This window comes from Sinocyclocheilus rhinocerous, unplaced genomic scaffold (genome assembly GCF_001515625.1).
Source record: "Sinocyclocheilus rhinocerous isolate Xijiao unplaced genomic scaffold, SAMN03320098_v1.1 scaffold498, whole genome shotgun sequence".
NCBI classification, from domain to species: Eukaryota; Metazoa; Chordata; class Actinopteri; order Cypriniformes; family Cyprinidae; genus Sinocyclocheilus; species Sinocyclocheilus rhinocerous.
This window is the reverse complement of record NW_015633594.1, coordinates 238589-252234: the sequence shown is the minus strand read 5'-3', so window position 1 is coordinate 252234 and position 13646 is coordinate 238589. Positions and strand designations below refer to the sequence as shown.

The 13646-nt window shown below is 37.6% G+C and overlaps 2 protein-coding genes across 2 annotated transcripts in view; both read right to left on the bottom strand.

The window, feature by feature from the left end:
* The window catches only part of nppcl (natriuretic peptide C-like), a 10481-nt gene extending 9449 nt beyond the window's left edge, over nucleotides 1–1032 (bottom strand). The window contains exon 1 of the mRNA XM_016558487.1: nucleotides 1028–1032. The gene's annotated coding sequence lies outside the window, so the exon portion shown is untranslated. The remainder of the gene's footprint in view (nucleotides 1–1027) is intronic.
* A 3711-nt stretch (nucleotides 1033–4743) lies between these two features.
* Nucleotides 4744–13646, bottom strand: part of nop2 (NOP2 nucleolar protein homolog (yeast)) — an 11085-nt gene continuing 2182 nt past the window's right edge. Inside the window, 12 exon segments of the mRNA XM_016558482.1 lie at nucleotides 4744–5541; nucleotides 5621–5757; nucleotides 5877–5974; nucleotides 7259–7381; nucleotides 7509–7768; nucleotides 7938–8078; nucleotides 8178–8265; nucleotides 9743–9832; nucleotides 10136–10335; nucleotides 10439–10661; nucleotides 12990–13213; nucleotides 13300–13358. Coding sequence (XP_016413968.1) covers nucleotides 5078–5541; nucleotides 5621–5757; nucleotides 5877–5974; nucleotides 7259–7381; nucleotides 7509–7768; nucleotides 7938–8078; nucleotides 8178–8265; nucleotides 9743–9832; nucleotides 10136–10335; nucleotides 10439–10661; nucleotides 12990–13213; nucleotides 13300–13358 — 2107 coding nt within the window. The 3' untranslated portion in view covers nucleotides 4744–5077.

Sequence of the window (13646 nt, the reverse complement as noted above, 5' to 3'; positions counted from 1 at the left end):
CCCAGGTGCCCCCCCTACCAGATGTCTTGCGATAGGCTCGCGCGAGGACGAATCTCTCCAGGTGCCCCCCCCCTACCAGATGTCTTGCGATAGGCTCGCGTGAGGACGAATCTCTCCACTCTCACTTGTTTAGTGAGTGTACACGATGTATTATAACATACATCGTTCCGCAAACACAACCTTACATTACATGTATTTACATGTAAGATATTCATTTGATTATTTCACAGTGTAAACAGCTTCATTGATCATTAGGGAGTTTTTGAGAGTGCTTGAACTCTGACTAGACTGAAGTCAATGATAATATTCTTTGAAAATGTAAATGTTCTTTGCTCTCTTTATGTAGGCTACAATGAAAGTGTTATTATAATTAGTAACTCACAATGTTTTTATTAAATTCACTTTAAATACAAAGCCAGTCATATTACAAATATTTTATGGCATGACACACATGGTACTTAAGTTAAAAGATGGGTTTTATGCGTAATTAATAGATTACACTAACATTAGAATACTTTGCCCATCGCCCATTATAGATCAACTAACATGATAAATAAAGGTGCAAAATGAATCTACTTACACATATTTGAGAATCGAGATGTAGGCTAGGCCTGGTTAACACATTTGGAAATATTTCAAAAAAAAAAGGAGAAATTAAATCAAACCTGGTTGCTGTGTGTCACATGACAAGCATGACGAGCCCCGGATCCTATTTCCTCCTTATCAGTTCACCTTAACTAGGTGACCCAATTTCTGAACACCACATTGGAGTTGTTGATTTGCATTGTCATGTTTTAATGGAGGCTGTTTTCAAAGCCAAGGACTACAAAATAAGCCCATCCTCTCAAAATGCATCAAAACAGATAGACAATGCAAGAATGCAGTCATGAAATAGCCTAATACAAGACTTTCACCCCAGACTTTATGGATTTAATGCTACATCTATAAAAAAAAGTTTTTTACTACAGCCTTGCATGAGTATGATTCCCTTCTCATGAATGTTCATACCCCTGACGTTGTGTTTTACTCAAAATATTTTCTTATATGTTCCACAGAAGAAAGAAAGTCATGGTTTTTGGATGTAACTCTAAGACAGGTTTGGAACGACATGAGTGAGAAACAATCGATCGCACATGTAAGCAGATGCATATGTAAAATAACGATATCATAAACAGCGTATAAATCAAAACTGCCTAACGTTACCGAAAGAAACATCGAGTCAGGAAGTGGCATAGGAATGTGCAAGCTTGGGGGGTGTTGATGGAAGCGATCTACTCCATCTATGTTTTGATCATCATTCTGAATCTGATCCAGCTTTTTGTCGTAAATGTTTAATGAAACTTACATGAAGCTAGGTTTGTTTTGTTTACAAGCAGAGGCTCTGTTCTTTCTTTTGACATATTGCATGTTCAGATATTCATACAACAAAATATTCTGGGGGCCATGAAAGTTTCGTGAAAAAGATGATGCTGGCAGTGACTGGCAACTTGTTTTAAAAACCGCTGGCGGGGAAAGAGTTAATTAGAATTATTTTATCTCAAAACATCAGCTATTATATAACCCCTTTAAATTCTAAACTAATACACATCATTATTATACAGTAGCTATGCAGAATGATTTGAGAAGTTTATTCAAGTTGCAGGACATGATTGCAGACTCACACCCAGAAGTAGAGATGTCTGCTTCTTGCAGACAGCAGGTGCTCTTATTTTATATAACACACTCACCAAAACAGCAGAAGAGTAATTGGCCCCTACAGTCCTTTCTGACTGTCACTCAAGAGACACAGAGAAAGAGCCAAAGCGAGACAGAGAGAGAACGCTAGAATGAGAGAGAAGGTGTGTGGGAGGACGGGTGGGCGAAAAGAGAGGGATGAGACAAGGATGAAAAACTAGGGTATGGTAGGATACGGCTAGAGCCCACCAGCGTGTCACCTCTGAGTGAGAGAAAGAGGCGAAGGTGGTATGTGTGTGAGTGTGTGTTTTCTGTAGTTCTGTAGGCAGGGAATCTAGCAGTGTGTGTGTGTGTGTGTGTGTGAGTGTGTACACACATGTGTGGTGAGAAATAAGAGTGGGCAGATTTGTCTGTGTAGGCGTGTGGGTGGGTGAGAGGACAACAGACCCTGAGAAGAGCACTACATTTCAAAATAAAGGTTTTAGAGTTCAGAAAGTTTGTAGTGAGATTGAGAGAGAGAGAGAGACAAAAAGAGGATGTAAAGGCCTGAGATGGGTAGTGATTCTGTCAGACGCAGCTGTGACAGGCCTTCACTGCGCACAGGACAAAACTAAGCAAAAACAGATCAACAAGCTATGCTGTATATTTTAAGGGCTGCAGGAAGCAAACAAACATATTGTGGGAACATGGCATTTTGCATTAAATAAATGCCAAGATTAAACGTTTGCCCTCATTTTGTGTGGTTCTCTTTATTCATTTAGAGCACAAAAGGAGACGTTTTACAGAATGATGCTGCACAGTTCCATACAATGAAAAGTGAATGGGAACTGTCAAGCTCCAATAAAGATCAGCGGTTAATTAGCAGTTAACCTGTTGCTACCTGACCTGCACATGTTTGTCTCTGTGCCATTTGGCGAATCGAACTCATTTAGATTCAGAGAGAGTGAGTCATTTATGCTGGAGCCACTCTGTTCAATTCAAACTCAATTGATAATTTGACTTTGATAATTGAAAAAAGAACAATTTCAAAAGAGCAATTTCAAGAACAAAGATTCAAAAGAGTCATCCTTGTTGGGTTTCTAAACAGCTGACAGACTGCTGAAATGTTGTCAAGAAAAGTGTTACAGGGCCATTCACGGTTTTGCATTTAAAAATTCAAGATGCAGGGATGTGGAACGAAAACTCAAGGTCTATAGAAGGTTTTTTTTTTTTTTTAAGTTTTCAGTCTATAAAAAGCAGCACAGTTGAACGCAAAAACATGCTCTTTATGAATGGCCATTTACACAGAACGTGTTTTTGGGTTAAAAGATCCAGGCTAGTGCAATGAAGAAAAACAAAACAAAACAAACAGGGTCGTTTTTTTAGAGACGTTTTAGAGACGTTTTTTTAAAACCTATCTGTCTAATACTGCATGTTTACATACAAAAACAGCGGACAATGCAAATGCACATTAAAGACCGCCCTGAATATTCTGCCATAAATGATTAAATACAATTAAATAAAAGCTTTTGAAATCATACCAAGCAAAGAATGTTTGATTTTTGGTTGAACTATTCTTTGGCTGAAACTTGAGTGGTAAGATGTAGTTGGGTTTGACAGCTGCGTCTCCCAGGTACAGACTTCAGCGAAGGCCTACACGTTTCTGCAGTCATTCCTGATATAGGCAGCTGGAGGATATAATGAAGACTCCGGCGCATTTCCCAGCTGTGAGAGGATTAACTATACGGTCAAACTGTGCAGTCACGACAAGACACAAACATGCTCAGAAGCACTACAGAGAGACGGAGGCAATGAAAACATAGCAAACATAGCGGAACATAAATTAAAGGGGGGGTGGGATGGCACATTTACATACAGGCAACACCCCAGGCCAATGGAAATCATGTTAAGTATGCTTCATGTGCTAAATTGTTTTTCTGCTGCTGTTTTTACTTCCACATCCACATGTTTGAGTTGTTGTGAGCATGTTGCTATGCTAGGGTGTTGATTGGTGGTTGCTTACTAGCCCAAGTCAAAAAAGCCCCACATTTCTATGCTATGGACCCTCTTTTCAAAAACAAAACAGGAAATATCATAGAGAAGAGACCTATCATAGACCCTCATGAATATCGCTGCTTCTGAAATCGCATACCTAAGTGTAGATATTTATTTTGAATGAGTACATCACAACCATTGTTCCATATATTGTATTATGTATTCTGGATGTACTACATTCGAAATGCATGTTGTCATACCACATACTGTTTTTCTGTACAGTACAAAACAATGGAAGTAGTTATTAAATATAGACTGGACACTTCTACCCCTGCAATCATATGTGCAGGTGATCATTATAATTTCCCTTCTTCAATACCACTTAGTCAGTGGGGTGTCAAACTAGTCTGATCTAAAGCGCTTTACCCACAGGCCTGGCTTCATTTACCCTTCAGGCACAACCTTAAATTATCTCCTAGCATGTAATGACTGCAATGTGATTAAAATGAACGCTTTGCCTACACATGTGCTACATTTCAACAGAACAGATTTGGGAAGAACAAGCGGCAATAATTATGGAGTTTTGGGCCATCTTTTGTGGAGACATGCAAGCACAGAGAAAGCATCGCAGTTCAGAGGGTACTAGCTCAGGGCTTCGCGATTCAGTACGATAAGTACGTTTCCATGGTTACACAGGCACCAGGCCAGAAGGGTGGGAAGAAAGATCGCACACAGCTGAAGTTCATCTGCTGAGCGTTTTAGCCATTTGAACCCGAAGAAAACTTTTTGCGCGCTGATAAATGTTCTATGGCGGGAGCTAAGCGATGTGAAAAGTGGAGTCAATAGGTGCTGTTGAATAGCAGTCGTGATGCACTCAGGCTCAAAGGAAGATTTCACTTCTACCTCAATAGTTTTTAGATCTGATTTCTGAGGTGACTTCCTGAAAGGCTAAAAGGAAAGGTCAGGTTAAGACAAGCCGTGAAATATCATTTCAGGCACTCTCTTCCCAGGGAAGGCGATAACTAAAGTACTTTTTGTTTTCACCTCAGTACGTTTCAGACTTCACTTTTTCAGACACCAAACCTCTTTTTTTTTATCTTTCTTTTTAATAGGTGTAAGAAATAAGCTCGATCTTACAGGAAAACAGATCACATACTCACATCCCTTTGCAGTATTTCAGATAAATGTTTCTTTTTCAAAACAAAATCCATAAAAACGGACACTGAAATATTTATAACATTTTATAACAGAAGTCTTGAGAAGCAAGATAGATACACAAAGCCATTGTGTACGTTGCTAAAGGATGATATTTAAGTCCCTAACAGCAGGCTGGGATTGGTTTAACTTCCTGTCTTGTGTCGAGCCAATGAGAGATCCCAGTCCTGAGCATACAGGTCCATGTCAATACACTGTGACACGAGACTGAATTTCACTGTCCACTTTTTTGTTGTCCAACCATATTTTTTAACTTCTTAAACCTGTTTTTCCCCATTCTGTTTTTCTTCTTCTTCAACAAGCTCTTCCTTTTCATTTTGTTTTTCTTCTTCTCAAACGGGCTCCCCTCTTTCTTCACCATCACTACCTCTTTTGTTGAATCTCCATTCAGTTCCTTTACCTTCTGCTTTTCGTTAGGTTTCTCACTCTTTTTGGATGCTTCACCATCCAACTTTGCAATTTTGGCCTTTTTGGGACCATCGGATTTTTTATTCTCAGATTTCACTCCAGCTTTCTTCGTGATGATGGGCGTCTCAGATTTTTTCTGTTTTAATTTCCGCTTCTTGCCCATGTTGCTTTTCTCTGGAGTTGAAGCAGGCTTCTGTTGCTTAGATTCTAGTTTTTGGATCTGCTCCGACGAGGCTGCGGTCTCCGTTTTTGAAGATTCTACTTCATCTTCTGAAGAATAAATTTGAAGGATTAAAATCAGATTAGAAAATAAAGACGACGTGGAAACAAATGGGAAATGATTACACACCTGTTTCTCTTGGTGCGGTGGGGATGGCGTTAGACAGCTTCTTTAGCTTGGCCACAAAAAATCCATCCATGTTGTGTGAGTGAGGGTAGAATCGGCAAGACAGTTTGAGAGATGGATGGAAACGTCTTTCTTTGAATCTGTGGAGAGGAGGTCATATTTTCTAATTGAACGTTATAATTTCTTACGCTTTCTCTAGCAAACTCATTTTATTAACTCAATTTCTGGATCTCATGGATCTCAAATAAGGCCTCATTACCTGATGAATCCCTCCTTGCCAAAGTCTAGTCCAGTGGGGATCAGCTTTACATTTCTCTTCTTTAAAGCATAGTCCACCACCCACTCATTCTCCTCTACCTATGGAGAAGACAAATCAAATCTTCATAAGAAATTCATTAAAAAAATTAGCATGTTTTAGAGATATCAAATAGCAATCATCTAGACATTTCAGTGGGTTTTCAGATACCAATTCATACAATTATTCTCCATCCATGTCTTCCACTTTTCCTCTAAATGTTGCATTGCAGCACACTGGTTTAAAATGCAATATCTGCATCAGTCCATGTCAAATCAGACAGAAATAGAAAAGGTTTTTGCTGCACCAACTCAGGTTTATTTCACAGGTTGCGTATTTGTTGTTGGTGACCTAAAAACTAAGGTCTGTAAAATATTTTTTTTAACACTTCCAACACTTTCAACTTTCCCCCTGAAGGATTCATTATTTCCAGGCCAAAAAATGTCTCATGTGAGAAGCCGTGTTCAGGGTATAATATCTCAAGTATTATGATCGCTGGCCTCTAAGGAATTGGTCATTTGTTCCCGTCAAGCCTAAATGGTTTGGAGTCTCCTCTGAGACACAAATATTTTCATAAAATGTAAGATATTAACATTTTGCGTCATTTGGAGAACCTTGAAAAGTAACATGGACATACACTACTGTTCAAATGTTTGAAGTCAGTCAGAATGAGTTTTCTTTGAAAACACTTTTACAATACATACATTTATAATGTTACAAAAGATTTCGATTTCAAATAAATGCTGTTTTTTTGAACTTTCTATTCATCAAATAATCCTGAAAAATGGCTCATGTTTTCCACAAAAGCAGCACTGTTTTCAACATTGATAATAAGAAATGTTTCTTGAGCACCAAATCAGCATATTAGAATGATTTCTGAAAGATCATGTGACACTAAAGACTGGAGTGATGCTGCTGAAAATTCAGCGTTGCCATCATAGGAATAAATTACATTTAAAATAACATTAAAAAAAGATTAAAATAGAAAATTATTTGAAATTGTAATAATTTCACAATATTACAGTACTGCATTTTTACTCGAATGCAGCCTTGATGAGAATAAGTGACTTTCTAAGTAATTTAAAACATTACATTTAAATCCTACCAATCCTTTCGAACGGTAGTGTAGGTCTTCAAACCTAATCTTTATATATATATATATAATTAATATTTAATATATAAACCTACAGTTTAGCTTATAAGGTTTACTGGAACAACAATTAGCAAAAAATAATTAATAAAATCATTATTAAATACCAGTTCTGCATACTGGGTATCAAACGAAAGCAAATTACGTTTCAGCCGACCTATAATAGCAATAATGTGACGGACTATGTATTACTAACCATAATAGAGCATGTGCAGTAAACAAGGTATCCGCCAGTTGGAGAATCAGCATTGACCGAGTCAATAGCAGACAGGATGAGCTCTTTCTGCAGGTGAGCCGAGCGAAGAATATCAGCCTCATCCTGAGAGACAGAGAGATATTTTAAGTTTCAATGGAGAATGTACATAAAAGAAACAAAAAGTCTTCAGAATAAAGGCTGGTCTTTAAAAGCTTCAATATCAAATGCCACAAAGACAAAATAATTTTACCTTGCCGGTTTTTACTCCTGGATCTTTGGAGATAACTCCTGTACCCGAGCAAGGAGCATCTAAAAGCACTCTATCAAAACCTCCCATCACCTACCATTCAAAATAAAACATCTGATTAGACACGCATAACTAACCATCGTCATAGTTGCAGATGACAGCGTTAGTGACACCGAGACGATGGATGTTTCCCACCACGCTCTTCAGCCTGTCTGCATTTGCGTCATTAGCCACAATCATGCCTGTGTTCCTCATTAGCTGAGCTGCATCACACAAATGATACACATTTTGTCTTTACACACTCTCAAAGCATTTTAATATAACATTGTAGAAATGTTTGACTTCTTTGGTGTCGACTGTGCCAATAAAAAAATAAAAAGGCTCAAATAACACAGCAGTTGGTGTGACTGTCACAGAGAAGCATATGCTCACCCATATAAGTGGTCTTGCCTCCTGGAGCGGAGCTCATGTCTAGCACTGACTCGCCCTCCTGGGGCGAAAGCGCCATTACAGGCAGAAACGATGATGCACCTTGCAACATGTACTGGCCTGACAAATATTCTGGAGTTGCTCCTATATAAAAGAGAGGATTACAACTAACATCAATGCTTTCAGTCGTCAAGGATGGAGAATAAAAAAAAAATGTTATTTTGAAATGACACTAGAACTAACCAACGGGAACAGAAGAGTCATAGATAACCAGCCCCACTTTGGACCATTTCCCCAATGGATCCAGGTTCACGCCTCTGTTAATCAGAGCCTGTGTTAAAGAACAAGCCATTAGATTACACGAGACATCGGTGTTAATGTGTGTTGCTTTGGGATGTTCCAATCACAAGTGGTCAGGTGAGACACCTGGTATTAAAGCAGGGTATCAAAATAGGCCTCAGATGTGTCTCTTGTGGCCACTTGTCTCAGATTTTGTGCCAGTGTTTTGTATACAATATTCACAATGACTGTTAAAGTTGGCATAAAATGAAAATGTGCCCAAGCTATTTTGCAAATGCATGTTATAGATAATTATGAATTATTCATCTATGCATTTTTTATTGACTTTGTAATCTTCAAATCAAAACATTCTAATAACTCGATCTTCTGTTGAAAATGACAGACTTCTCTAGTGACGTATGGCAGACTTCTTTAAATATTTAGTCCACTTAAACCCCGCCCATCCACAATCGACTGCAAGCTTGCATTCACTCACATACATCCATAATCCATTACACTCAGACCTATATCAAAATACAGAAGAAAATATCTGTCACTATTTCTGCTTCATTTCGAGCGGAAGCTAGAGATTAAGGTTTATAAACTTGTAAATATGGATATTTTTCTTACACAAACGCATCGTGTCGCTTCAGAAGGCCTCTATTAACCCCCCGGAGCCGTGTGGACTTCTTTTAAAATGGATGGGTGCAATTTTTTGGACTATCCCTTTAAGGCGGTTTAGATATTTGTACTGGAAAACAAGACAAAAACACCGTGAAGGACTTTTTTTTTTTTGCAATGCATGCAGCAATTAATGCCATAATTTTATGAATTAAGATTTTGTGCTCTGATTTAAGACCTTTTTCAGATTTTAATAGGTGGAAGGACAAGACCCACAGAAACCCTGACACAGATTTCACATTGGCTTCAGGTGTATTGAACTTTGACATGCAAGTTCTGCTAAATCGACCAATAGAAAACTTTTTGGCTTAGAAGTGACCTCTGTGTGAGCAGTGCTTTGCACATCGTTACACTATTGATAATGGCAACCCATCTTTGTGACTGTTTCTACTGCTGAAAATGCACAGTTAGTTCCAAATATATTTCCAAATTTAGTCTTACAGCAAACAAGAAATTGAGTGAGAGGCTGTCATTTTAATCAATGTTATTTTAACTTCAGATCTGCATGCCTCACACGAGAAGCCGTGAGCATGTACACAACTTCACAATTTTTTCAATCAGGTGATTATTTCTTTTAAAAGCCACACATCACCTACAATATTTTGCACAATGAATGATTGACAGATAGCCGACCTTTTGACATTGTTTGGATGTATCAGGATATGTTAGCATTTATTCTACAAAAACACTGTGGTCATATGCATTTTGCAACTAGCTCTGATGATGTGATAATTGATCATGTTTTGGAACCCATAATTAGCACCGTCCAATCATAGCAGATGGAAATGTGACTCTAATACAAAAATATCACAACGTTTTGGTTAAAAGGAAAATAAATCTTTTCAGACCTGAGCCAAGTCTCTCCTCCTGGTTTTCAGGGTGTTGGTTCTGATGGTGACTGGCCTCTGAATTTCATTGGCCTCAAGAAAATCAATCAGCTGAAATTGAAAATGATATCTGTACATCAATCAACAGAGAAGAAAACAATTTCCAAAGTTTTACAAAGACAGTTATTTTCCGATATAGATGTACTGCCAATTCATATAGAGGTGGAGGGGGTGTGGGCATCCACCCCTTCAGATCTTGACAGACAGTTCCTCTATCCTGTTAGCATAGCCACACACCTTGTGAGGAAGCAGATGGGTGGTACTAAAACAGGAAGCATCTATACTTCAGCGATTTAAACTGTAATAAAACCTGCCATGCTAAGTTCCTCCTCATTAGCAGATACTAACACACACCTCAGAGACGGGGAAAAGGTCCATGAGTTTGCTGATGAGGAACTCGTTGTAGCTGTAGTAGGTGCAGAGGTCAGAGCGCAGCAGAGAGAGATACTCCGATCTCTCTTTACCCTCTTCTCTCTTCTCACTGAAGTGAGACAGCACATCCACATTATCTTTGATCCTCTGATGGATGGTCTGTAGGTCCATGGGTAAAAGACCTATATACACGAGAGATGGAGGGTTAAAATACACTTCTAGATCCAATACAACTTAGAAGCTGTGAATTTCTGTAGTTTGCTGACATAATAAAGTTGGACTCACCCTCCTTCGCTCTATCCGCTGCAGCTGGGAGTATGAATTTTTCAGTTTCATCAATATTTGCCTGTACAGTATCCTCTTCCTCCTCCTCATCTTCCTTTAAATCATCCTTTTCCTCTTCATCATCATCATCTTCCTCTTCTTCATCCTCATCGTCGTCATCACTCTCTGGTTTCTTGCTTGTTTGTTTTTTCTGTTTTCTTGCAGCTCTCTCAATTGGCAGAAGCTGACAGCAAGTAATGATAAAATCACAAGGAAAGGGCTACGCTTAGAATACTACGCTGATTGTTTTTAATAGTGTTTATAGAGTATAACAGTATGTAATGACATATTTCAAATTGTAGTAGTATTCTACAATGTTGCCAACTTCACTTTGTTGCATGTTTATTTTGTGACGTAACTAAATGTATTTCCCATTTTAAATCCAATTGACCATTTGCACGAAGCGTTCTTTAGAACTTCCACATAAAGATAAGCCAAGCTTATAAACTTCCGGTGAAGTGTCAGTTGATGTGTATATATAGGTAGAGACTCTTGAGACCCTCACAGAAATCTCTCCTGCCTCGTTCTTGTCAGAAACTGAGAAACTAAATAATTGCAACACCGCAAATAATGATAGCGGCCTTAACATTCGTTTTTATGTTATTTAACAACTAGGGCTGGACGATATGGCCAAAATTTATATCACAATATATTTCTTAATTTCGGTCGATACGATATAATTCCGATATCGATATAAACATTATTTATCTGAAATAGAAATCTTTTGTAACATTATAAATGTCTTTATCACCACTTTTAAGCATCCTTGCTAAATAAAAGTATTAATTTCTATAATTTCTTTCCCAAAAAATAATTTAAAGTATACTGACTCCAAGCTTTTGAATGGAATAGTGTAGGTTACAAAAGTTTTTTTATTTCAGATAAATGCTGATCTTTGGATCTTTCTATTCATCAAACAATCCTGTAGGCTGATTATTCTTATAGATTGAAACAAATGTGCTTCAGCCAGCGAAAAAAAAGGGTATGAAAAGTGCTCAGAGTCGCTGCAGAAAACAAAAAAACTGGAAATGTTGCTGGAGACGAGCTTATTGAAAATGCAAACTGATTCTCTGCCAGCAGGAGGCGCTTTTAGAGTGATAAAACTAAAGCCTGTGTTATACTTTCCGTGTGCGCGAGTCCGCTATGGTGCGCGTGACGTAAAAATCGTCATCGAAGAGTGTGTGCGGAGGCTCTGAGCGGACATTCGCGTGCCTCCCATTTTTATTTTAATGATGCCCTTACTACCTTTCTGGGCCTTGAACGTTTCAGTTGCATTGCTGTCTATGGGAGGGTCAGAAAGCTCTCAGATCTCATAAAAAATATCTTAATTTGTGTTCTGAAGATGAACGAAGGTCTTACGGGTTTGAAACGACATGAGGGTGAGCAATTAATGACAGAATTTTCATTTTTGGGTGAACAATCCCTTTAACTAAAAATTAAATAAGTTAATTATTAATGGTTATAACAATTAAATAATGCCTTAAATATTTTTAGATTTAATTTAAAAACTAAATTTTTTAAGTTTTATCTTTAAAATTTGCTAAATATATTCAGCCAACACAGACGTGTTACTGCTGTAGTTTTGTTACTCTGAATTTTGTCTGTATCTCTTAATGCACAGCTCTATTTTGACTTCTTGTCAGATAATCCGTCCATTGCTACAGTAATCACTGTCAATCAGAGCAATGAGTTGCGGAACCTGATAGCACAGCTGATTTTGACAGTTGACCGGAAATGACTGAGCTGGCTTATCTAAAACCAGGAAGTAACCGTGCATATACAGGTGCATCTCAATAAATTAGAATGTCGTGGAAAAGTTCATTTATTTCAGTAATTCAACTCAAATTGTGAAACTCGTGTATTAAATAAACTCAATGCACACAGACTGAAGTAGTTTAAGTCTTTGGTTCTTTTAATTGTGATGATTTTGGCTCACATGCCATGCCGAATTGAGGCAGTAATTAAAGCTAAAGGAGCCCCTACCCCTACATGTACAGTAAATTAACATACTTTCCAGAAGGCCAACAATTCACTAAAAATGTTTTTTTTATTGGTCTTATGGAGTATTCTAATTTGTTGAGATAGTGAGTTGGTGGGTTTTTGTTAAATGTGAGCCAAAATCATCACAATTAAAAGAACCAAACACTTAAACTACTTCAGTCTGTGTGCACTGAATTTATTTAATACACAAGTTTCACAATTTGAGTTGAATTACTGAAATAAATGAACTTATCCACGACATTCTAATTTATTGAGATGCACCTGTAGTCCATTTTGTAACCAATAAACATCAGGCCAAGACAGAGATGCTAAAAATTGCTTTTGATATTTCCAGTTCATCTCACACAGAAATGGAAAGTCAAGCACACTGCATTGTGAAATGTAGTTTTTTGTGCCCCAAGCTTTAGTAGTATGACATCTGGGTATTTTAAGGAGAAAAAAAATGCTTTTGACATTTGAGAAAGGTCAAGATTTCCTCTATACAAATGTTTTTCATTGGTTGAAATCATACCTCTTCTCCATCACTGTCTTGTTCATCCCCTTCATCAGCACCATAGTCATCAACCATATCTTCATCATCATCCTCCCCCTCCTCCTCCATTTCCTTGTTATCAAAGCCCTCTTCATCATCATCTTCTTCCCATTGGCTGTCACTGTCCTCATCTTCTTCAGATTGTTCAATCTTTCGCTTCCCCTGCGCTGGTTTTAGCCATTTACTATTCTCATCTGAGAATCCTGAAATAAAAAATTATTGATTTACAAATTCATGGGTGTAAAACATTGTAATTCCATTATAATTTCATTTTTAAATGTTGAAATACCTTTTTTTGGCTTTTCCTCTTGTTTGGGTTCTTTAGTCACTTGAGCTCTTTTTATAGCTCTGTTGAAATTTATTGGGAAAAAATAAATAATATTCACAAGTAATTATCACAGAGATACCAAAATATGACAAAGGAATTAACTACATGTAGTTATTCATATGTAATCATTTAAAGGGGTCATATGATGCTTTTTAAAAGATCATTATTTTGTGTATTTGGTGTAACAGAATATGTTGACATGCTTTAATGTTCAAAAAACACATTATTTTTCAAATACTGTACATTATTGTAGGTCCTCTATGCCCCGCCTCTCTCAAACGCTTCGTTTTCTACAAAGCCCCCTCCTT